This window comes from Leopardus geoffroyi, chromosome C3 (assembly GCF_018350155.1).
Source record: "Leopardus geoffroyi isolate Oge1 chromosome C3, O.geoffroyi_Oge1_pat1.0, whole genome shotgun sequence".
In the NCBI taxonomy this organism is placed as follows: domain Eukaryota; kingdom Metazoa; phylum Chordata; class Mammalia; order Carnivora; family Felidae; genus Leopardus; species Leopardus geoffroyi.
This window is the reverse complement of record NC_059338.1, coordinates 61665227-61689800: the sequence shown is the minus strand read 5'-3', so window position 1 is coordinate 61689800 and position 24574 is coordinate 61665227. Positions and strand designations below refer to the sequence as shown.

General features: G+C 41.1%; 1 protein-coding gene across 4 annotated transcripts in view; it reads right to left on the bottom strand.

Moving 5' to 3' along the window:
* EXO1 (exonuclease 1) overlaps positions 1-24292 on the bottom strand; it is a 41251-nt gene extending 16959 nt beyond the window's left edge. For 3 of the 4 annotated variants that reach the window (XM_045453110.1, XM_045453111.1, XM_045453112.1), the window contains exons 1-10: positions 21449-24292; positions 20650-21086; positions 18573-18746; positions 17593-17712; positions 14498-14621; positions 13362-13499; positions 12217-12429; positions 10448-10635; positions 9778-9874; positions 4549-4774 (exon numbers count right to left, since the gene is read on the bottom strand). In XM_045453110.1, coding sequence (XP_045309066.1) covers positions 4549-4774; positions 9778-9874; positions 10448-10635; positions 12217-12429; positions 13362-13499; positions 14498-14621; positions 17593-17712; positions 18573-18733 — 1267 coding nt within the window. In that variant the 5' untranslated portion in view covers positions 18734-18746; positions 20650-21086; positions 21449-24292. Of the gene's footprint in view, positions 1-4548; positions 4775-9777; positions 9875-10447; positions 10636-12216; positions 12430-13361; positions 13500-14497; positions 14622-17592; positions 17713-18572; positions 18747-20649; positions 21087-21448 lie in introns of those variants that run through there. The other variant, XM_045453113.1, reaches the window with a different exon arrangement.
* Between the last annotated feature and the right edge of the window lie 282 nt (positions 24293-24574).

The window sequence follows — 24574 nt, the reverse complement described above, 5'->3', positions numbered from 1 at the left end:
GTTTTTTTTTTTTTTTTTTTTCAACGTTTATTTATTTTTGGGACAGAGAGAGACAGAGCATGAACGGGGGGGAGGGGCAGAGAGAGAGGGAGACACAGAATCGGAAACAGGCTCCAGGCTCTGAGCCATCAGCCCAGAGCCTGACGCCGGGCTCGAACTCACGGACCGCGAGATCATGACCTGGCTGAAGTCGGACGCTCAACCGACTGCGCCACCCAGGCGCCCCTACTGTTTGACTTTTAAAATGTTCCAATAAGACAGCTCAGAGCCTGGAGCCTGCTTTGGATTCTGTGTCTCCCTCTCTCTCTGCCCCTCTCCTGCTTGTGCTTTAACTAACTAACTAAATAGATAATTAAAATGTTCCAATAAAACCAGCAGCCATTTCTACACACCGTCCATACGTTACAGTCTCGGAAGTAATCTATGCTCCAGTTCTGATCCTCATTACCGAGTTATGGGGCCCTAGAAACCTGTGTGATAGATGTATTCTATGGCATTAGAATAAATCATAAGACTAAATAATATTATAGGTTGATGCCTGACATAGGCCACCAGAGACAGTGCTAAGGTGCTTTAAATCAGTCCAACTAATTCTGTCTGAACAGCCTCACTCACGTAGGAATAAGTACTCACTACTTTATGAGGTCAGAAAAATGGTTGCAGGTACCAAACACTAGAGAGACGATGATGCCTCAAATTTAAAAACCTATAGATTTTTAAGAAGCCACAGATCTGCAAACTTGATTTTGATTCCTGGCAAAAGCCTAAATTTATTTGTTATGCAGAGAATTGTGAGCCCTTATGGAAGAAGGAAACAAATGCTGAGGATCCTCAGCAAGGTTTCTCCAAGAAGCAGCCATGCCAGGCTAGCCTCATTTTCCTTTTGTGATAAGGTTTTAGACTAGCTATTTGGGGGAATGCCACGGATTTAGCATATTTTGAATTGAGCAGGACACCTCAGTGTGTCTCATTTTATCCTGGTGGACAATGCAGAGCAAAATAACTGGATATGAGCTATTATGTGGAATTGCAGCAAACTGAAGAACCCCAGAGACTGCAGGCTGAGGGGCAGTCTGGAACCTAGTGTACGTTCTCTCAATGTCTCTACTTGTGCTGATTCCATCAAATGTTACACAAGCAAACACATTTTAACACAGGGAGCCATACTTCTCCAATTTCCAGGTGACACGGATAATACCCATGTATTAGTAGACAATACGAAGATTTTTTTTTTTATAAAGGCAGAACAATGGATGATAGTGAAGACTGCCTCAATACAGATAATTTACTTCACATTCAAGTTTAAAAATATAACTGTACCTGGTTTAACAACTAGTGGATTCTGATTATAAACAGTAAATGCAGCAAAATGACAGGAATGTTAATAAAAGCTAATTTTTGTAATATTAAAGCATAGTCTCTGGGTGAAGGGCTGAAATAGTGACATAATTCTTAATTTTTACTGTGCTCTGTGGTAAGAAGACTGTATTTCAACAATCACTGACTATAATAGTCACGCAATCATTAAGAACTACATTGTATCCAAAACACCACATGGTACTAAGAAACAGCTTGGGAAAGAAATTTAGGAGAGTCACAGTGGCTGTCTCTAAATATATGACAGGCTGCTGACTAAAAGGGGTAAACTTATGGGGCTCTTGGGTGGCTCAGTTGGTTAAGAGTCTGACTTCGGCTCAGCTCATGATCTTGTGGTCTATGGGTTTGACCCACATCAGGCTCTATGCTGATAGCTCAGAGCCTGGAGCCTGCTTCAGATTCTGTGTCTCCCTCTCTTTCTGCCCCTCCCCCACTCAATGCTCTCTCTCTCTCTCTCTCTCTCTCTCTCTCTCAAACAAACAAACAAACAAACAAACAAAAACCTTCAAAAGCATTTTTTAAAGGGGTTAACTTACTGTTTTCTGTTCTGTTGTTGTGTTTAGATGTGTGTCCAGGGCACAAAATCCAGTGATAGGTGGTAGTTATAGCATAAAGAACTTACAGATAAGAAGCTCCCTACATAAAATGAATAGCTGATTTTCATGGGAACAGAAGGGAAGGAAGGAACTAACATGTATACTGTACTTGATACATACCAGGGGCTTTTAGAGGTTACCCTATAGAACATATACAAAAATTTGTGAATAGGCAACATCGTTCCCATTTCAGAAAAGGAAACAAAGCTCCAGAGATATTATCAGGAAAAGATTTAGGTGCAGAAGGAATCAATACATTTTGACAAAAGATGAATAATCTATACCTAAATTTACAAAGGGCTTGTTTTATTTTTGTTGTTAGACTTTCATTCATTCATGTAGCTACCTGAGGAAAAGAGAGAGGGGACAGATTGCAATTATCCTTTCTAATTCTACACAGTTTCTAGGAGAAAAGTAAAACACCTTTCTTTGCCCAATACTTAGTATGCCACTCTCAGTACTTCTGTTCAACATTGTACTGGAGGTTCCAGAAGACAAGAAAAAGAAATAAAAGAAGGAGGGGAAAACAAATGAACAAACAAACAGCATCTAGAGTGGAAAAGGAGAAGCATGACTAATCTACATTATTTGCAGGCAGTATGGTCATCTATACAGCAATCCTGCAGAGTCTACAGAAGAGACACTATGAACCAATATATAAATTTAGTAAGGTTGTCAAACAGGAGATTAAGCACAAAAGTCAATTGTACAGTTGACCCTTGAACATGAGAGTTAAGGGCACTGACCCCCTCCAGAGTCAGAAATCTGTGTATAACGTTGGACTCCCTGAAAACTTAACTACTAGTGGCCTACTCTTGACCAAAAGCCTTACTGATAACATAGCTAATTAACACATATTTTGTATGCTATATGTTGTATTGTAATAAAGCTAGACAGAATAAAATGTTAAGAAAATCATAAAGAGAAAATACATTTACTGCACTGTATTTATAAAAAAAAAAAAAAAAAATCCACATATAAGTGGAACTGGACAGTCCAAATCCTTGTTCAAGAGTCAACTGTATTTCTAGCAATGAATAACTAAAAATCAAAATTAAAAGTGTTTGCAATAACATCAAAAATCTGAAACATAGTGATAAATTTGACAATATACGTCACTAAAATTACGCACACTATACGCACACAATATACGCACACTAAAAATTACAACACACTGCTGAAGAAAAATGAAAGACTTCACTAATCAGATCAGAAAATCCAAAATAGTGGAGTGCCTGGGTGGCTCAGTTGGTTGAGCATCCGAGTTTGGCTCAGGTCATGATCTCGCAGTTTATGAGTTTGAGCCCCGCGTCCGGCTCTGTGCGGACAGTTCAGAGCCTGGAGCCTGCTTCGGATTCTGTGTCTGTCTCGCTCTCTGCCCCTCCCTGCTCATACTCGTCTCTCTCTCAAAGATATAAACATTAAAAAACAAAACAGACAAAAAACCAGTATAGTTAAGGAGTCAATTCTCCCCAAAACTGATCCATAGATTCAACCAAATTCTAATCCAAAATCTCAGCAGGCTTTACTTATTAAAAAACATTTTTTTAAATGTTTATTTATTTGAGTGTGTTGGGGGGGTGGCAGACAGAGAGAGAGAGGGAGACACAGAATCTGAGGTAGGCTCCAGGCTCTGAGATGTCAGCACAGAGCCTGACTCAGGGCTCAAACTCAGGAACCACAAGATCTTACCTGAGCCAAAGTCGGATACTCAACTGACTGAGCCACCCAGGTGCCCCTATTTATTTATTTATTTACTTATTTATTTATTTATGTATGTATGTTTTTTTTTTTAAACTCTGTCTTTTTTTTTTTTTTTTTTCTTTTCAACGTTTTATTTATTTTGGGGACAGAGAGAGACAGAGCATGAACGGGGGAGGGGCAGAGAGAGAGGGAGACACAGAATCGGAAACAGGCTCCAGGCTCTGAGCCATCAGCCCAGAGCCTGACGCGGGGCTCGAACTCACGGACCGTGAGATCGTGACCTGGCTGAAGTCGGACGCTTAACCGACTGCGCCACCCAGGCGCCCCGCCCCTATTTATTTTTAAATTGACAGCTGATTCTAAAAATTGTATGGAACTATGAAAATCAGAGAATAGCCACAACTTTGCAAAACACGAACAAACTTAGAGGACTTCTTTTACTTAATTCCAAGATTTACTATAAAGCTATGGTAATTAAGACAATGTTCCAGCATGAAGATGGGAAAAGACCAATGACACAGAATAATAGAGTCTAAAACAAACTCACAAATATGTGGTTAAGGTCAACTGATTGTCAACAAATGTGCCGAGGTAATCCCATGGGGAGAGGGCAATCTTTTAACAAATGGTGGTATAACAAGTGGATTGCCACATACACAAAAAGTGAACCTTGATCCTTACCTCACACCATATGAAAAATTAATTCAAAATGGATCAAAGACCAAAATCTAAGACCTAAAACTATAGAAGTTCTAGGAAAAAATAAAATAAAATAAAGGAGAAAATCTTACTGACCTTGGGTTTGGCAAAGAGTTCTTAAATGTGATCAACACTAATATTTCACAATATGTACCACAAGCAAAATACATACCACTTCTTGGTCTTTTCACAATGGATGACTTCCTTGGAAGATTTAATCCTTTAACACTGATCACTTGTTCAATGCCCACAGTACTTGGACTTTCCTTCAATCTTACAGCATCTGAAGCAATATTCAGTTCAAGTCTAGGGCAATAATTCCTATGCCAAATGCTATTAACATTAGATGACTTCTGGCATGTTTTGTCATTCCAACTATGACTTCTTGATTGGGCAGGCTAAAATAGTAAAAAGGAAAAGGGTTACTTGAAGAAGGAAAATAGCCAAATCATTTCCCTTCTCAACATAAATTATAAGTAAATAATTAACTTATTCTTTTGAATAGTTTTTGAGGAAATATCTGTTCTTTTTTTTTCTTAATATTTATTTTTGAGACAGTGAGAGAGAGAGAGAGACAGAGAGAGACAGTGTGGGGGGGGGGGGACAGAGAAAGAGGGAGACACATAATCCAAAGCAGGCTCCAGACTCTGAGCTGTCAGCAGAGCCCGATGTGGGGCTCGAACCCATGAGCCGTGAGATCATGACCTGAGCCAAAGCCAGACACTTAACCAACTGAGCCACCCAGGCACCCTGAGGAAGTATCTGTTCTTTAATAACATTTTCTATTTTGATGTACTACACTTTTCCATTAAATGTGTCTTGTATTCCTGGGTCTGCTTCTCGTAAGGAAACTCAAGTGACCTTGTTAGCTCATTTCTAAGAAAAAGTGAATCTTCCTAAGATGAACAGTGCAAGAAATGAAAATGCACTTGAACAATTGTAGCCAGAAAAAAAGTACTTTCTTTTAAATTTATTTTTTAGAAACATTTTACTTATTTTTATTTTACAGAGAAAGAGCATGTGGGTGTGTGTGCAAGAGTCAGGGAGCGAGAGGGAGAGAGAATCTTAAGTAGGTTCCATGCTCAGTGCAGAGCCTGACGCAGGACTCGATCCCAAGACCCTGGGATCATGACCTGAGCTGAAATCAAGAGCTGGATGGTTAACAGACGGAGCCACCCAGGCACTCCAAAAAAAGTACTTTTAAAATTCCAGTATTATTTCAAAAAATAGTAATTAGTTTAGCAAGCATCTGGTAATAAGCCTCTGAATAGTCATTTACACACCCTTTACAAAGCACCTGAAAGTTAAAACCATAAAACAGTGCATTTAAAGTAATCAACCATCCCACCTCTAGAAAATGGTTGAATTCAAACCCAAACAATCTAATTTATAGAACTCTAGTTTCTATTGGACCCACACTTGGTACCATCTTCAGTGGACAATCTGGAGAAACAGAAAGCTACTTTGGTCTCCACTGAGTCTTGCATAAAACTTTCTCTGACATAGAGTTTACTGACAGTAAGTGCTGGTAACAGTCATTCTTAATGCTAATACAAGTTATTCACAATGACATCATGGATCTATTAAGAGGATGTCAATAAAACTCTAATAGAGAGGCAAAGGGAAAAATTAACAAAGGCATAAAAAATGTTGGTACTCAGGGCATGAATTCCAGTCAACAAAAATCCCACCTAACTTGGAATGAATCTAAGCTCTCAAAGAATGGATAAAAATAAATAAAACAAGGTGACATTATTCAGGATACGCTTTGAGAATTAACAAGGAAGGTAATTTGGAATAAATGAGGAAATGGTTATAAAAAAACAGCTTAATTGTAACGGCTCATGGCAATAGATCCCATTGACAGTTTTACTGAAAAAGACAACAGGCAAGTAGAAAACCAGACTGGGAAGACTAAATTTTAAATAAAAAGGATTAATTCGCTTGTACAGTTAAGGATTCCTACAGAAATTTCTCTATAAAGGGATGGACATCTTAGTGAGCCATAATACTCTCATTAATGACTGGATAGATTCGATACAGCCAAATATTATAGAGTTTCTGAGACAAACAACTTAAGAATCATTCCTGATGAAATTATAATATCAATAATTCAAATGTGTAAAGATAGCAAAGTATACACTTTTCAGTCCCCTTCTTTTGATTATTATCCCCCAGAACAAAACACAAACTCCATCTGCAGTAAAATTAGGAGATATCTGTGTCGATCAAACAGAGTATAGACAGAGGAATTTTAAGAACTCAGCAGAAGAGAGATCAAGCCCAAGTGTGTGCAGAAAATACCAAAGAGAAGTCAACTTCACCTGCACACACATGAGAAAAGCTCAGGAATTGAAGGCACCAGCTACCACACAGGATTTACATGGGGCAGGGCTAAGAAAAGGAAGATTATTTGACCCTTGGGCCTTTATCTTCCAACTGACCAGTCAACTCACACCTACCTGCCTTAAGAACCAGAGCAACTGTTCAGTTGAAACCCAGAAACAGAAGGCACTTCAGAAGGTGGGAAGATCCATTTATCTAAAGACAGATATCAAATGAAAGGCTCACCCCAACTCACTTTCCCTAACCTGCTCTTAAAATGGAAACTGCCATGGGGGCACCTGGGTGGCTCCTTTGGTTAAGCGTCTGACTTCAGCTCAGGTCATGATCTCGCAGTTCGGGAGTTCGAGCCCCATGTTGGGTTGTGCTGACAGCTCGGCACAGCTGTCTCTCGCTCATGCTCTGTCTCTCGCTCTCAAAATTAAACATTAAAAAAACGCAAACTGCCACGTTTCCATGTGCAAGAAGAAATTGTAGGATCCCTTTTTGGAAAAATGGAACTGTGCAGAGAAAACATGCTGACATTTGGGACTTCACAAAATCAAGCCAGCTTGTTGGCAACCAGATCACCCAAGGGTAAAGCCCAAAACTGTAGGCCCTGCTCGTTCACACAAATCTTCTCGAGCTTCTCAGTGCCTCTCTCAAATAGGAACAAATAGACAAGAGGCTTCAGATGTTTGAAGAAAAGTCTCCACTATGAAAGAGAAAAGGCCAAAACAAGTAGAAAAAAAAACCAAAAACAATTCAGAGCAGAAAATGCAGACAACAGCAGAAAATGTGCAGGAAATTATAACTGGTATTCTCAGAGAAAGATCCGTGAAACAGAATCTTTAATAGGCCACATGTGGCCACTGGCTACTACACTGGATAGTACAAAGTTGGAAGACAAACGTTTCCCAGAAAAAAACAAAGGACAAAGACATGAATAAGAAAAACTAGAGGACTAAGAAATAACATCTAATTAATAGAGAGGTTCTAGGAAAACAGGAAGGTTTACATGATTTGAGATGATCAACATAAGGTTCTTTCCTAGTATCATTAGGGATTTGTGTCCTCTTGGTAGGCTTGGTTTATTTCAGCTGACAGTAATGATTTCTTTTCAACGCTCAACTGGTCGCCAGTTTATCAGCGGCCACCTTCTCCAGGCTCACCTCTTTTTCTTTCTCAAGGCCCTCTGCTTCCTTCACATGGAACACTAGGACATTCTTGGGCCATCCATAATGAACTGCTTACTACCCTCTTCCACTCATGCTTCAACCTGGAATCACTCATCATCTTGAAAATCCCCACTGACATTTGCAAACCCAGGACACGTGTTTCTCCACAAGGAGACAGCAAAGCTTGGCCTGGGATCATAACTCCCCAATTATTTAAATGTGTGATCTGGGCAACTTCCCTAACCTCCCTCTTGTTGTTTCTTCATTTGTAAAATGGGAATAATAATATTGACCTCACAGGCTTGTCGAAGAGTAAATGAGTCACTATGCGTAAGGTTATTAGAATAGTATTTAGAACATAGTAATGCCCCGTAAATGTTTGCTACTATTATTATGAAGAATTCTCTCCAGTGGAGTTAGGTGCATGGTCTTTTTATTTTTTCATGGAGCCTAGCATACATCTCTACTACAGAACTTACCTTATTTCTATCGATATAACCACGTCTCCCTCCCCTAAGGAATGAGCACCAGAGAGGAAGAATTAGATTTTATTTTTGTTTATATTCCAGAACACTAGCTAACCTATGCTAATTACAGTGCTTAATAAATGCTAAGTCAGGAACTGAATTAGTGAGCAAGGGTGGGAAGACCTGGATTAGACCAGAAGCTTTGTGAAAGAAGAAACTATCCTTCAGGAGGACAACTTAAAAGCAAAAGGACTTAGCAATGAAAGAGCAGCCAAAGTTTATTTCCAAGTGTTCTAGTCTGAGAATGAAAGAGATCATGTAGCTGATATTCATTCCTTCCATAGATAAACATGGTAAAAATAATATAGCAGTGAAGTTCTTAATGTCCTGCCTTTATGAAAATTGCACTCTGCTGGGAAGACTCACAAAGTCAAGTATTGAGATGTAATTTATGTAGTGAAAAGTGCTAAAAAAGAAAAAGGAGAAATGTTATTAAGGAAAGCTGATAAGGAATGAAGAGTTTTTTTTTTGTTTTTTTTTTCGTGTTTATTTTTGAGAGAGAGACACAGCGTGAGTAGAGGAGGGGCAGAGAGAGAGGGAGACACAGAATCTGAAGCAGGCTCCAGGCTCTGAGATATAAGCACAGAGTCCAACGCAGGGCTCGAACTCACAAACCACAAGATCATGACCTGAGTCAAAGTCGGACGCTTAACTGACTAGTCACGCAGGCGCCCCAAAGAGTTTGTTCTTGACTGTGGATGGATTTAAGGTTCTAGGAAAACATTTACGCAGAAATCCAAGAAACATTCAGAATTACGTGGCTGGTACTAGACTGGAGATAGGGTTAAAGACGTGCGAGGTTTCTGCATGAGTAAGTAAAGCCATCTGAACTTATCTTAGGAATAGATATGAACAGAAAAGAGAACAGTCAGAGAAAGGAGAGAATGGTTGGGGGGGGGGGGGTTGTCAGAAGGGATATACACAACTGGGAAAAAGTAGAAGAAAACATGGAGGGGCTCAAGGACAGAGCTCAGAGGCACTCAATATGTGCTCAACGAGCAAAAAAACCAGCTTTTCCTTCCAATGGTAGCATTGCTAGGTTTCAATCTTCAAAACGCCAAAGGCCAGAGGCGAATGGGGTGGGATGAGAAGAGGCTTGTAGACACAAAAGAAATGTTCACATCTAAAGGTCTGGTAATATATCATGTGGTTGCTTTTTAACTTAAGGAAATTAACCAATATACCTATGTTCTAAGACAATTTCTCTAGCATCAAGTTGTTTTAAACCCACACTGTGCAAACAGCTGGGATACAGCAATCCTTAGAAGATGTTTATTACATGAAGATTTGCCTTTAGTCACAGTTCCTAAGACATAACTAAAACATGCTAAAAGTGAAGTCACTTAAAAAAAAAAAAACTCATTAAGACGTTACCGTAGCAATGTCTGGATTGTAGTTATCGATCTGTTCAAAAGTATTTATATCTTTATTTCCAAGTGCTATTTGAAGAGCTATGGAATCATCAAAATACCTAGGTTGGTAAGTTTAAGGAAAAATGCTTTCATTAACAACCAAATGAATGTAACTATGATAGAAAAGTGTTTCCTATCGTTGCAGAAAATGCTCAGGTTTAGGGCTCCAGATCCTGACTTTCTACCTTCAGCATTCCTGAAACCACAGGTGTCGTTCACTAGCGTCTACTTGTCACTAGTAGATCACATACGTGACCCAGGGCTCTGAACCACACTGAGTGTATGTAGCCCGGGTTAGGAGCAGGGCACACGGCGTGCACACGTGCCCAGGACGGCCCTCCTAATAAATCGAGCTTGTTTGCCGAGAAATGCCGCCCTTGCCATGGGTACCTTAAGTGACTGACTCGGTACATGTTTCTGTCAAGTCAACCCAAGTAATTAGCAAGTTATAAACAAAAAGCTGCTCTAAATTTTCACCAGCATGGTATTTAAAATTAACAATGATAGGCTTCACTATAAAAAAGCAAGCAGAAAACAATTTATAGGCTTTTTACTGAATGTTTCACTAAAAATATCTCCACAAAAATAAGAAAGAAATACAAAATTCTACTATTCTCGTTCAGAAAGGATACTGCCCAGCGTAGCTCAGTGTTTCAGGATCAATGTCGTCTTCATATGCATTCAGAGGGATGAGTTTCCTTTTGATGGGATCAAAAACTAGCTGATAAAGAAAGGTATTGTTGGCCCGAATAAATCCTTTGATGTAATCTTCTGGTACCGTTATATTCATCTTAAGATAGTGTCCAATTTTCTTGATGACCTAATAATGGATGTAAAGATATTTACTGGTTATCTACAAATACAGAATAGGGAATGTATCATCTCCAAGACCAACTGGTTCACATTACAGGAGGCTGAGGCGAGACAGAAAATCAACTAATTTTATCTACATTAAAAACCTCTACCAGAAAACACAATCATGTTGCAGTACTAAAAATTGTCTCTATGACAGTATCTTCTTTGATTTTTCTATTAACCCAAAGAATGAACAATTCAGTTACAACGTCAAGTTTATATTCCCACGTGTGATGTTAAGACACATCCCTCACCCTCAAAGTCCCTTTTATCTAAAAAAGCAAAACAACACACAAAACCTGAGAATTAAAAATGGAGTCACCATCGCATCACACTCACAGGTGAAGGGCCAGGGAGTGAGAATCAGTAGCCCGGGAGTCACAGGCTAGTTAGTGCCCACGGCTCCATTCCCAGCTCCACTACCAACTCCTGATGAGAACTGCGCAAGGTGGGTGGCGGAAATTAGCTTAACATATACTTATTTTTTAAGGTAAAGCTATCTGGAAAATGACAGAGTGGTGATGTAGGAGTCTCAGTTTTCCAGAGGATACCCTGCACATGATATTGCATCAGATTGTATGAGGATGTAGATGTGAGAACTCAGCTGTCTCCTATCAAGCCATGTTAGAGATTTACATAAATGTGCAATTCCTGTCATTTTCATGTTTTTAGAAGACACGGCTATTTTTCTTTAGAATATGCTATATATGTTGAGAGTGAGAGCAAGAGGGAGAATCCCAAAGAGGCTTTGCACCGTCAGCACAGAGCCCGATGTGGGGCTTGATCTTACGAACCATGAGATCATGACCTGAGCTGCAATTAAGACTTGGACACTTAACTGACTGAGCCTCCCACCAGGTGCCCCATGAATTTATTATTGTTAATTTTAAATTAATAAACATTTTAGTTTTGTTTGAATTTCATTCAGTAAATATCAATAGCTATAACCCATTAAACAAAAATTATTGCCACAAAGAGCTTTTAAGAGTGTAAGTGGTGGGGCGCCTGGGTGGCTCAATCAGTTGAGTGTCAGCTCTTGACTTTGGCTCAGGTCATGATCTCAGTTTGTGAGTTCGAGCCTCACATCGGGCTCTGTGCTGCTAGCACGCAAAGTCTTGGGGATTTTCTCTTTCTGCCTCTCCCCTGCTTGTGTGCTCTGTTCTCTGTCAAAATAAATAAATAAACTTAAAAAAATTAAAAAAACAAAAAAAAGAGCGTAAGTGGATCCTGAGACCAAAAAGTTTGAGAACCACTTACAACAGACAATAGGACAGAAACTGAAAGATAATTTTAACATTAATTTTATCTAGAACACTTTACCCTTAAGTCTCTTTAAGTCTTCATTTAAAAAATTTGTCAATTGCTTAAAACAGGTCCATCAGTTGCCAAAAACAAAATTCTAGTGTTTTAGTCATTTTTTCCTTTCAATGACATAACATGGGCTGTTGACAGGATAGAATATTTAAAATTCATATTCTGAGGGGTGTATCTATGATGGAAGAAATGGTTTGGAAACTGAATATGGCACTTGGTGAATCACTCCCACCTTTACAATATCCGGATTATTGGCTAGTCTGAGCACTTTGCAGGCCTTTGCTAACCCGATCCCACGCAGTGAGGAGAGGTAGTCACAGCCTGAAAGTATGCACATATACCGGAACTTCTCCTCCGTGAACACGTCCCCAAGCTGCCTGCACATTCCCAGCCGAGCCTGGTCAATTTCTAGTCCATTTCCAAACTGGTCCATTTTTAAAATCACCTTCAAAAGGAAGGGAAATTGTTAAATACCTAAGTACCTGTAAGGGTCATTTTAACGTTTCGTGATCTAACCCATTGTAATATTCCTAAGAATTCTTTCTTGTTATTTAGCATCACATTGAGAAGAGAGATAGGCCAGGTAATCACTGTGCAATTTGTAAATAAATTAAACTGAAACATACACTGTGTCTAGATAGGGTCCTGCACCAGGACTCCCTTGCCCTGACTCTGGTAGAAAGAGCCTCTTACCCCCTACTGACATTCAGAGTTGTCATGGCGATCAAATAACACTCCATACAGAAATCCTTTCTCTTAGAGTAATACATGTTCATTGTAGAGAATTTGGAAAACAGGGAAATTCAGGAAGAAGGAAACCAAAGTTGCCTGACACCTCTCATTTGTCACTGTTACCCAGCATTAACCCTTCAACAGATCCTTCTAGTCATCTATAAAATATATAGATAATATGAATAACATTGGCAGTAACAAAAATGAGATCATCTTATAGTTTTGTATCTTAATCCTCCCTTACTATGTCATGATAAAACTTTCCATTAAACAGTTTTATACATAATTCTAAGTAACTGCAAAACATCCTGTTAGATAAGTTATTTACCTCACCTAGTTGAAAAAAAATAAAGCATATAAATTATTACCAAAAATAAGAATAGCAAGTCTACACTCTACTGAAAAATTCGGATAAAACAAAACCTTTTAACCGTAAGAGCTTACTCTGAAAAAGTGTCCAGATTACACAAATGTCAAGCAGCAAAACCCTGCATTTTAAATAAAATAATTATTAACATTGTAAAGTAGATATTAACTGCAGGTATTAAATAAAATAAAGTGATGATTCCTGGAAAAGAAAAACCTCAGTACCTTGATTTACACCATTGCCAACTGCACAGAAAACAGTATGTAGTAGTAAAGTACCTTTTTACAGCCAAAAGCGAGGAGATCAGAGTCCTCTGTGATTATGGCTTGTACAATACCAGCTTTGTTAAGATAGGCCAGCTGCGCGTCTGCTTCGTATGGAGCCACAAGACAATCTACTCCCTGGGACCGGGCAGCCTGCCAGAGAGGATCATGGTCAATCTCCAGGATGGCATCTGGAGAGCACTGAACAATTTCCTGTTTTACTACCAGCCTCAACATGCACATGCTGATAATTGTTTTCAGAAATCATTTCCTTTGAAGTGTTTCTACTTTTAGTCTTAGCAAATATTGAACTAATCATATAGCCACAAAGAATTTAAAAAATTCTTTTTTAAAAAATCACTTTATAAATTTGGAGAAAATAGCTGTACATTCAGAGGGAGAAAAAAAAAAAAATAGAAGCCAGAAAACTTTAATTATTTCAAGTTGTAGAAAGCTTGCGTCTTCAGAATGGCTATGCTCCAAAAGCATACAAGACATTTGTTTGGAGCTCTGGATGTATTCTCCCTATGAAAATATATTTTCTTTTCACACTACAGAAGTCTACCTGACACAGTTTTGATAAAACTACAGAATTTAATCACTATATTTATTTTCCTATTTGTTTACCAAGCAGTTTGAACAGAGGCCTGAAGGAGGGTAAGTGAGGGCTGGGACTTTGGGCCACTGAAGTAGGTCTATGGTTGTAAGACGCTTTTAAGCAGAAGCTGATTGAGGAAGACTAGGGTCGGAAAGTTCCGGAGTCAGTGAGGCTGGTTCTATAGACCTGACGGCCTACAGAAGTGAAGGTTATACATGTTGAAGACTACAGGGCAGTGGGGTGAGACTGATGCTCCAGGAATTAACACTTCCGTCTCTACGGAACAAGGTGCCCATGGAGCTCATCTAAGTCACTTATCTAAAAAGGGAGAGTGTCTCTTAGTCCTTAGGATTTCTCCCCCTGGAGACTGTTGGACTCTTCTCTGTCACAAGATCCTGCTTCCTCTTCCTGAGACCTGCCACTTCCTTGAGGTTAGACCGAGAGTAATTTCCCTCCCTTCATTTTCTTGCTCTCCCATCAATATACAACTCATAACTAGCTTCGATGAAGTTGGCCATTTGTTCTCTTTGGCTTCATTTCCTATTGGGCTTACTTTAATGACTTTGTGGGCCATCACATGTGTGATATTGATGGAACGGGTAAAACATTCTCTGGCTTCTGAAACCTTCCCCTCACGAAGAAGCTGCTTTCCCTTAAGAAGATTGGCTTGTCGTCTTCTGCAAGGGGAAAAAAAAATATTAAGAGGCTGACTTCAAGAAATTCAAGAAATTTTCCTAGGGGAAAAAAAATAAACTTTGACTCATTGGACAGTGTGTACCAGGTGCTTGAGAACATTAATCTGGATCTTTTGGGCTTCGAGTCAAGAAGAACACAGGTAATTTATCATGTATGCACACACAAGCGTATCCTCAGACTTTTTTACATCATGCTTTATGTCAAGGGAAAATGCAGTAATTAAGACACTTAAGAAAATATGAGTCAAGGGTTTTATATCATCAAAACTTTTAAGTATAAAGGGTGCACCTTTATGGACATATAAAGAACTTGAGAAATACTGTTTCTGAGCTTTTCTGTGGAATCTACTAGACAACAAATTTCAGAAAAACCAAAATAACATCTGCATAAAAACTGTCAATAATAAGTATGTGGTAATTTGTAGAATACTAAATACAGGTTAAACAGGGAGACAGTGATAACACACGTTCTAACAATATGGAACCACTATTTTTAAATGGGAAGAAAGCATATGCAAAAGGAGAAAGAAATTTTAACCATTTTTTTTTTTTTTTTAATTTTTTTTTTCAACGTTTATTTTTATTTTTGGGACAGAGAGAGATAGAGCATGAACGGGGGAGGGTCAGAGAGAGAGGGAGACACAGAATCGGAAACAGGCTCCAGGCTCTGAGCCATCAGCCCAGAGCCTGACGCGGGGCTCGAACTCAAGGACCGCGAGATCATGACCTGGCTGAAGTCGGACGCTTAACCGACTGCGCCACCCAGGCGCCCCACCGTTTTCAATAATCATATTGGTAGGGGTATCAGTATTTTATTCTGAATCTATTCTTGAGTATAATAAAATACGTGCATTTATTTTGGGATAGAACAAAGGAGTAATTATAAGATACTCCAACTTCGTCATCCCTTTACCGTTGAAAATAAGGATTCTAGGTATGAAGAAAGGAGGTGAAGATACACTGCAGAAGAGGTAAAAACCCTGAGTCCTGAGTTTGACTTGGAAGAATCAGTCTGAACTTATGAGGTTTTTATCTTTAGGTAAATGTGCGCATACATATACAAATTCCCTAGTTCCACAGACTGGGCTCCATGGAGGAAGAGACTTGTAGGAAAGGATTTTAAGTGCCTCCTCCCACTGCTACAGTGGCACAGAAAAAGCTGATCTTACAAAGACAAAAAGAATATACAGGACAGAGACAGGCAGCTGAGACATTTTTTTAGCCATTCTTGAGCTTAGCAAGAGAAAATTAGTAAGTATCTGCAATTAGAATTAAGACCCGGTGGGCGACACCCGGGTAGGATGTGGTTTGGACTAGTCTCTCAGCCGCTCTGGTTTAGGTCTGTCACCAATCCTTTCAGAACTAACCTAGAATGAACTAACTTTTATTGAGAGTATATTTGGTAAACTGTACATTATTTGTAATAGAATGTGGGCTCGCACAGTTTCAGTTATTCCTTTATAAACAGTCCTTATAAAGTTCTGGCTTTAAGAATCAGAACCCTCCAGCGTGAAACTGATCTGACTCTGTATGTGAATCAGAGCCCTCCAAGTACAGCTAGGTTCCAAAACCTAGGTCTGAAAAACTCTCTAACCTATCTAGGCCGAGAGAGAGCACAGCCAGGACAGCAGCACCCTAACAGATGGCTCCCTCAGCGAGGCTTACTTCTGTCTGGGTGTGATTCACGCTAGCTCTGACAACTAAGCCCAGGGGTCTTTCCTATACAACACAAGGACTCTGGGACCTAGAAACACAGATGGGAGGGGGGGGTGTGTGGGGGGAGGGACAATGAGAGCAGATGAATATGGGGAGGATACCTGTTTTATTAAAATACAGAAGTTCTTTCTGAGGCCTGTTGTTAGAAACTTACCAGAATCTGTGAAGTTAAACATGAATGATAAAATTTCTGGGTTAACTATTAAGGGAAATAGAAGGCATTACTTTTCAACTAGAAACAAGAGACGATACAGATAGAAAAAACAATCCAGAAGTCAAGCAAGGTAGGGGTTAACCTCCCCCCACAAAAAAAGAGAGAGATGGACAAATATAAAATACCAAGTAAGAGAAATAATGTATTAAAATACATTAGTAATTAATGGTCAATGTGAAAAGAATAAACTCTCCATTTAAAAGATTTTCAGGGGCACTTAGGTGGCTTAGCCGGTTGAGTAGTCTGACTCATGGTTTCAGCTCAGGTCATGATGTCACAGTTTCAAGAGTTTGAGCCCTGCCATTTGGCTCGGTGCTGGCAGCGTGGAGCCTGCTTGGAATTCTCTCTCTCTGCCCCTTCCCTGCTCGTGCTCTGTCTCCCTCAAAATAAATAAATAAACTTAAAGAAAATTTTTTTTCTTTCAAAAAATGGCAAAGATTGACAGAATGGATAAAAAACAAAAACAAAACATGGTAATGTGTTCTTTGTAAGAGACAAACCTTAAAACCAATGAGGGAGTAAGCTGTAGGTAAACAAATAAAAAATGACAGTGGGAACATAGAAGGAAAAGTTATGGCTACGGTTATAATCGGACAGAAGACTTTAGAACAAAAAAGCAAAACTAGGGACTAAGAGTCACTAGTAAAACAGTTACCACAAGAATGTAACTAATTCTAAACTTGAATGCAACCAATAAAATAGCTTCAAAATAAAACAAAAATGATCAGAACTATAAGGTAATTGACAATTCCACTACCCCCACCCCCCCACGACCAAAACCAAACAAAACAGCAAAGATAGATTTGAGCACCATAATCAATAAGCTTGACTTACTGGACAGACAATCTTCCTCTTAATAACTGAAAATACATATTCCTTTCTAGCACACATGAAACATTTCAAGAAATTTGTTGAAGTACTAGGCTATGAGGCAAGCCTCAATAAATTAAAATTCAAGAAAATTGGTATAGACTATAGCATCAGACCTTAACGCAATTAGAGTGAATAGAGAAATCAGCTTACTCTCTTCTAGACTTTTCCACTTCCTTTTTAGAAGGTAAAGTACATCCATCAAATACAAGAATAGGCTTGATCCCATGAGAGAGTAACATATTTACAAATTTCATACAAAATCCTACATACCTATGAAAATAAAGAAAAAAAAATTTTAGGTGCATTGCGTATTATAAAGTAATACTCTTTAAAACCAGAGGAGATGGATTATGAACAGGGAAGTTTTTTTCTTTCTTTTCTTTTTTTAAAGCAAAATGTTTTCACAGGACATGGAAACTCTAATTTAGGCTTCAGGGTTCAAATCCTGCCTTAGATCCTAACGGGCTATGTGACAGCTGATGAGTTATTGACATTCTCATCTACAGATTAAAAGGCTTTGACATCCCTTCCAGTTCTGATATTTTGTGGTTCCAAATCTTGCCCTTTTTCCATTTTTTTTTTTTGCTTTGAAAAATTTCAAATCTACTGAAAAGTTGAAAGAATAGTACAATACCTGATCCCTTCAACCATACCATTATCACACCCAAGAAATTTAACAGCAACAAATATCATCTCACATATAGTCTGTACTAAACTTTGTCCAACTGTCTCAACAACTCTTATAACCAGTGTGTTCTGGTGAAGATTTAACAACCGGTTTGGCGAGAGGAGGTGCCTGTTCGGTAGCATCTGTCCATTTCCCTGACATGAATGTATTACAACGGTGGATAAACTACCAATGTGGGGTCACGGAATGCTGAACTGGGAGAAGACGGTGGTGCACTGTGAACTTGGATGAGTTGGCTGCAGCACAGCATTGCTACATCCTACCCTGCCACGGTCCAGGATCCAAACAAGGATCAGGTATTGCATTTAGTGCTCTATCCTGGCAAAGCAATTACCTGGACAAAAAGAGCTACATCACAACTTCCCTCATTTATAAACAAAAGGATATTTAATATAAGTCTCAGTCTTAACTGGCAAAGAGTTAATACAAGGTGCAGACTTACTTATCAGTAGGTTCACCTTTGGCTAGTTTTTCAGCACAAGCAATAGCTCCTTTGTGAAGCCAGCAATATGTATCCACAGCTACTACCTGTCCTTTATACTTCCTCACGTGGATTGGTTCAGAAGCTTCTTTGATAAATTGCAGCAATCCTTGTATCCCCATTGTGCCAAGTTAACTGCATGATACGAGGGGAGAAAGGGAAAACAGCAATATTTAAAGCAAAACATATTTATCCAAAAGGTTTAGAAAAATAAGAAGAGATCAGAAATTGATATAGCGACTGTTATTGCTTATTTGAGAATCACCTCTTTAATACTCAATTGGGCTCCTCCCTGCCAACAATTTCCATTATCTATAATACTTTCGCTAATCGCTAACACTAACTCTAATGTCACTTGATAGTTCCTTAACATTTATTCTTTCCAAAGTGCTTTCTCACTTGGAATCATCATGTATGTTTCAAGCTGTTAACACACTACTAGGCACACAGAAAGTGCTAAAAGAGCATGAGTCTCTCTCTCTCTCCAAAAAGGCATTGCTAAAAGCCACAAAACCGTGCATGCTAAGGCATCACACTGCCTCTACACAAGCATGTTAAGAGCCAGCATGCACATCAGCGTAGGAGTGGAAACTCCAAACAGAAGGAAAGTAGACATTTCAACTGAGAAAATAAACAGAATTACAGAAGTAAATTGGTACATTTTTAGGACCTAAATTCACTGCCATCAGAATGTCTTATTCCAAGCAACCAACATTCTGTTAATAAGCAGCAATGGTGCCCAGCGACAACTCCATCAGACTCTCTGAAAGTTACTCCAAAGAAATGTGAAAGTGTGCTTGCTGTGCAAAATACTGATTTCAGACGAATGCTTCTTCGCTTCCTACCCCGTCCCGCCCAGAAAGAAGCCCCTAAGTCCCTTCTACACAGAAATTCTGGACAAGGAGGGGGATTATTTGCACCCACCCCTACCCAGTCAAAAATCCACATGCCTTTTGACTCCCCCCAAACTTAAAGCCTTACCAATAACATAAAGTCAGTTAACATAGATTTCATATGTTACATGTGTTATATACTGTATTCTTATAGGAAGCTAGAGAGACGAAAATGTTAAAGAAAACCATAAGCCACACTTACAGTACTGACGAGGGAGTGTGGGGCAAGCTGAGGGCTAAGTACAGGCTATTAGCACCCGCCCCACCCCCGCCAGGTGGAATATGTGTGATATTCCTCAGACCTCCTGGCTACCCAAGAACAAAGGAAAGGGGTGTAAGTGCTTGCCATGGTGATGTGGGAAACTAAGGCAAATGAAAAATTAAATTCCCTTACTGCTTACAGACCATTGACAAGTCCTTGAAAACAGTAAAGGAGCTCAGCTGCCTTGATGATGACAAAAGGTAATCTTACCTTAACATTATCCCAACCTGGAGGACACTGTCAGTTTACTTTAACATAAAAATTCCTGGGGAAACGTCCTTCATCTCAACTCCCCCAAGATACATGCTGGCAATCATACTCCAAGCTTATGACCTCCTCTGGTATGCATCTGAAGGGTCTCAGGTTTTACTAATCCCAAGTATTACTGCAGTAATTAATGGCATTTTCCTAACAGCAGCTCAAGGTCCTGGTAACCTTGCTTCCAAAATTCCTTAGAGACCTACCCTATCCTTAACCCTCTCCCAACCTGAGGGGATATAATCAGTTACCCCCAAGTTACCCCAGTGCAGCTCTTCCTGCCCATGGGTCCTGTCCCTGTGCTTCAATAAAATCATCTTTTTGTACCAAAGACTTCTTCAAGAATTCTTTCTTGGCCATCAGCTCTGGACCACCACACCATCACCCAGAAACTTCACCAGTACTGTACTGTATCGAAAAAAATGTTTGTCGTGGACCCTCACAGTTCAATCCCCTGTTGTTCAAGGGTCAGCCGGCCTACCTACTCCCCCACTCCCACTCCTCATGATAAAAATTGAAAGCAATGAGGCTGAACAGCTGCTTGGTGTTTCCTAACATCAACCTCTCCCACCAAACTACGTTTGGAAGGAAAGGAAGAAAGCACAGGGTGGCAAGTCAGCCTCACCTTGATGCTGTATCAAAACTCGGATGCTCTAGTTCAGCAGCGCATTCACCAGCTGCGGAGCCAGGTAGGGGGATTCCGACGTTTAAATCCAGGTAATCTGGCTGCAGGTGCTCCTCAAGCCGCAGTTTGAGAAAAACAATCAGCCTCCCACCCTCAGACAATGCCTCTAGAAAGAGTTTTCTTCCACTTTGAGGAAAACTGACGTAACACACATTCTGTGAAGCTGATGTCTCTTCTAAGCTGGGTAAATACGCTCGCATAAACGTTTCCTCTGGAGCGTGGTGGGAATGGCCGGGGGCCGCTGCGCAGGCATCATCTCAGGGCGCCCGCCAGCGACACGCCAGCTACAACACCGGCGACCTCGCCGCCCCACTCCTGTTCACAGGCTGTGCACAAGCGGCCCGCAAGCCCATTCCAGAGAACACGCTTCCTTTCGCCTGCACGACATCAAGAAGACAGTTCACTTTCCACATTTAAACGCCAGGGGAGACTGCTAGGTCGGCGGCAGCCCTGCAGGAGTCCCGCACGCAGGAGCCTGCGCCCGCGGACCCTCCCTGTCCTCCCGAAGGGCAGCCCCGGGCCGGCCCGCACCGCGATATGCTCTCGGGACTCTGCGGCCGGGCCGGGAAGACCTGGCCGGACCCATCCCCCCCGTGCTGGAAGACAGGAGTCCCGAGAGGACGCCACCCAGGGCCCACGCGTAGCCCGCTCCGCTCCCTCTCCGGGCAGGGCTCTCCCCGTCCGCTCCAAGGGAGCCGTGAAGGGGCTCCGAAACCCACCCCCGACGCGCCCAACTCACCCTGGGCCAGCTCGCCCGAGGCAGGCGGCTCGGAACACAGAGGGCCGGGTGGCAGCCGGGCACCAAAGACTTTTCAATTTGCGCGGGAGAGCCCGAGGCCCCGCCCCAGCGGAAGTGACGCCAGAACGCCCCTCCGCGACGCCGGCGCCGCTTCTCTTGGCCTCCACTTCCGGGACGTGAGCCTCGCTCCTCGTGGAAGCGATGGCGGCCCCGACCCTGAGACCCCGCGACCCCGCGACTCCGCGACCCCGGCCGCCGCCTCCCGCCTGCATACTGTGCTGCCTTCCGATGGCGCGGGTGGAGCTGGAGCAGCTGACCCACGGGAAACAGTCCCCGGAAGTTGGTAATTTTCACTCGCCGGCGCTGCTGGGAGTTGTAGTTCTCTGCTGATTGCGGCCTCAGGTCGGGTCTGCTAAGGTTTAAAGAGCGCCATCGCGTGTTTGTGTGGAGTTTTTTAAAACCTGAAAAAGATCCTGCTGCAAATTAGTCTCCCTTAATTTCTGTGGTGTGCTGTAAATCCCGAGGCTCTTCAGAGACAGATGCGCTGTGGGCTCCAGGGAAACAAGATGCCTCTTGAGTTATATTTTTTGGATTCTTCCTGTAGACTTTGGGGGGGGGGGGGGAGAGCGGTTAGTAAACAATGTCACTAGGAAGTGACAAAGAGTTACTTCTTGACCACACTCAGCCCAGACTGCTATGAGCCCTCCTCTCTACTGGGTCCCTTCCTCGGCCCATAAAAACTTGAACAAAACACTAACACAGTTTCTAACAGTTCAAGGCCACATCCCTAGGATTTACTGCTGGTTCCCGCCCACATCTGATAGTAGGGTCTCTGTCTCCCAGGGTTTGTAGGAGCCTAACTTCTACAAGGCTGGTAATAGTCCCAGGTGACTCACTTACTCTCCCGTCCTGAATGTTGTCCTTTTTCACCTCCTGGACTCTACTGAGCCCTCATTCACCCCTCCCTGTTCCCTCACTCTGTGTTCATTTTATTTTTTTTAAGTGTGTTTGTTTGCTTGTTTATTTATTTAGAGTGCAAGCAGGGGAGGGGCAGAGTGAGAGGGAGAGAGAGAATACTAAGCCGACTCCGAACTGTCAGCACACATTACCACGTGGGCCTCTCACCAACTGTAAGATCATGACCTGAGCAGAAATCAAAAGTCCCTTGCTTAACTGACTGAGCCACCTAGGCGACCCCCTCATTCTCTCTTTAAAACAGCCCTCCCCTTGCACCGCCTCAACACAAATCAAAGTTAAAAGCTGGACTGTATCCTGCTGCAATAGCATAATGCTGATTAAAACTGTCCTTACCACTTTATCTGGTGTCCAGCTTTGTTCATCTTTGACCTAAGTCAGGGGCAGGAGGGAACCTTTATTGCCAAATAATCATGGAAATGAGCCTTATGGTTTGCAGAACTTAAAGACAGTTTGGACTCTGGTAATCACTTGGGTGAGGCTTCCTGTCCTCATAACACTCTAGACCTTGTATCTGTCCTCTTCTCTTAGAGCTACTGTGGTAAAAAATTGGGAAAGAACCTTAGACCAGACCACAAAGTGTGTTCTGGACCCAGGGATGGGGAGGAATGATAATTCCTACTCAATTTAAAGAGCTGATGGGAAAGAATTAAGCACATTTAACAAAATGCTCCCCATTTGATGAGCTTCTCTACATGGTTCCCTCCTTCTTTTAAGGTCTTTCCGTGATCAATTTAACATCAAACATGCCAACATTCTCCCTTAGAAACTGCTGAAATGGTGCCACTTTTGGGTTATGTGCTCAGGGCTGCTTCCTTCCCTGGTCTGGTCTTTAGAGCTGAGGCTAGGAGAGGAGGTCAGAAAAGTTAGCTTTCCTTGTGCTTCCAACAGCGATGGGTAGACTTCATCCTGGACCAGCGTGGAGCTGACTGTAGGGGAAGCTGGGGGTCAGTTCCAAACTGCAATAGGGTAGAGAGGAACTTAAGGGTGGGTGGGGTGTGTTTGTAGAGAAACGTTCTAAAAGTCACTGGACTATCCGAGTTGTAGCCAAGAATATGCCACATATGGGTCCCTTCCTGACACCCAAGCATCAGAAAGGTGCCCATTCCAGCCACGCTGAATCCATCATGAAGCGAACATAGAAGATGGCTGCACTGTAAACAGCTCATACCTTTACTGCTAATTTGACTCCTTAGTGTCAGACTGGATTCTTGGTTGCAGCATTTGAATTGGCCACAGCATGTGAAGGCTGAAACTAAAAAAGAAAACATGAATTTGAAAATGATTTCATCGAATAGGATGTTTTTAACTTTTTGAAGGGATAAAACCATTTGAATCAATCCATGTGGTAATGTGCCCGAGGTGTGCCTGTCATCCTAGTGGTAGCGGAACACAAAGAAATGGTCTCTGTCCTCAAGCAACTTAGGATCTAGTTATGCAGACAAAACATGTATTCATGAAAAAGGTGAAGAACAAACCATGATGGTGTGTTATTAAAATCTGCAGTGAATGGTACAGCCCATAAGTTCTCAGCTGAAGACTCGGCTGAATGCCACCGGCTTTCTGAAATTTTCCCTGACGTGCACCCAGACACCCTGTGATGACCACTTTGCCCTGATGCTTTTCATACTCTCTATTTTATGGACTTTGCCCCTAGATTTAGCAAGTAATAATAATATAGACCCAGTGAAATTTGAATTTCAAACAAACATAAGAGACATTTTTAGTTATGTCTACTGCGATATTTGGGACATAGACTAGAAAATCCATATTTATCTGAAATTCAAATTTAACTTGGTATTCTGTATTTTTATCTGGAAACCTAATTTTCATATGCCCGGTGTTTTGCACTGGTATTGATTAAAAAAAAAAAATGTCTGAATTTATGGACTAATAAATGAATGTCCTAGCTACAGCACTATGCATTCTAGAATTTCTGGGAAGCTCTGATTTTTAACCTTTTTTTTTCCCTTTCTTTCTTTCTTTCTTTCTTTTCTTTCTTTCTTCCCCCTTTTTTTTCTTTAAAAAAATTTTTTTTTTCAACGTTTATTTATTTCTGGGACAGAGAGAGACAGAGCATGAACGGGGGAGGGGCAGAGAGAGAGGGAGACACAGAATTGGAAACAGGCTCCAGGCTCTGAGCCATCAGCC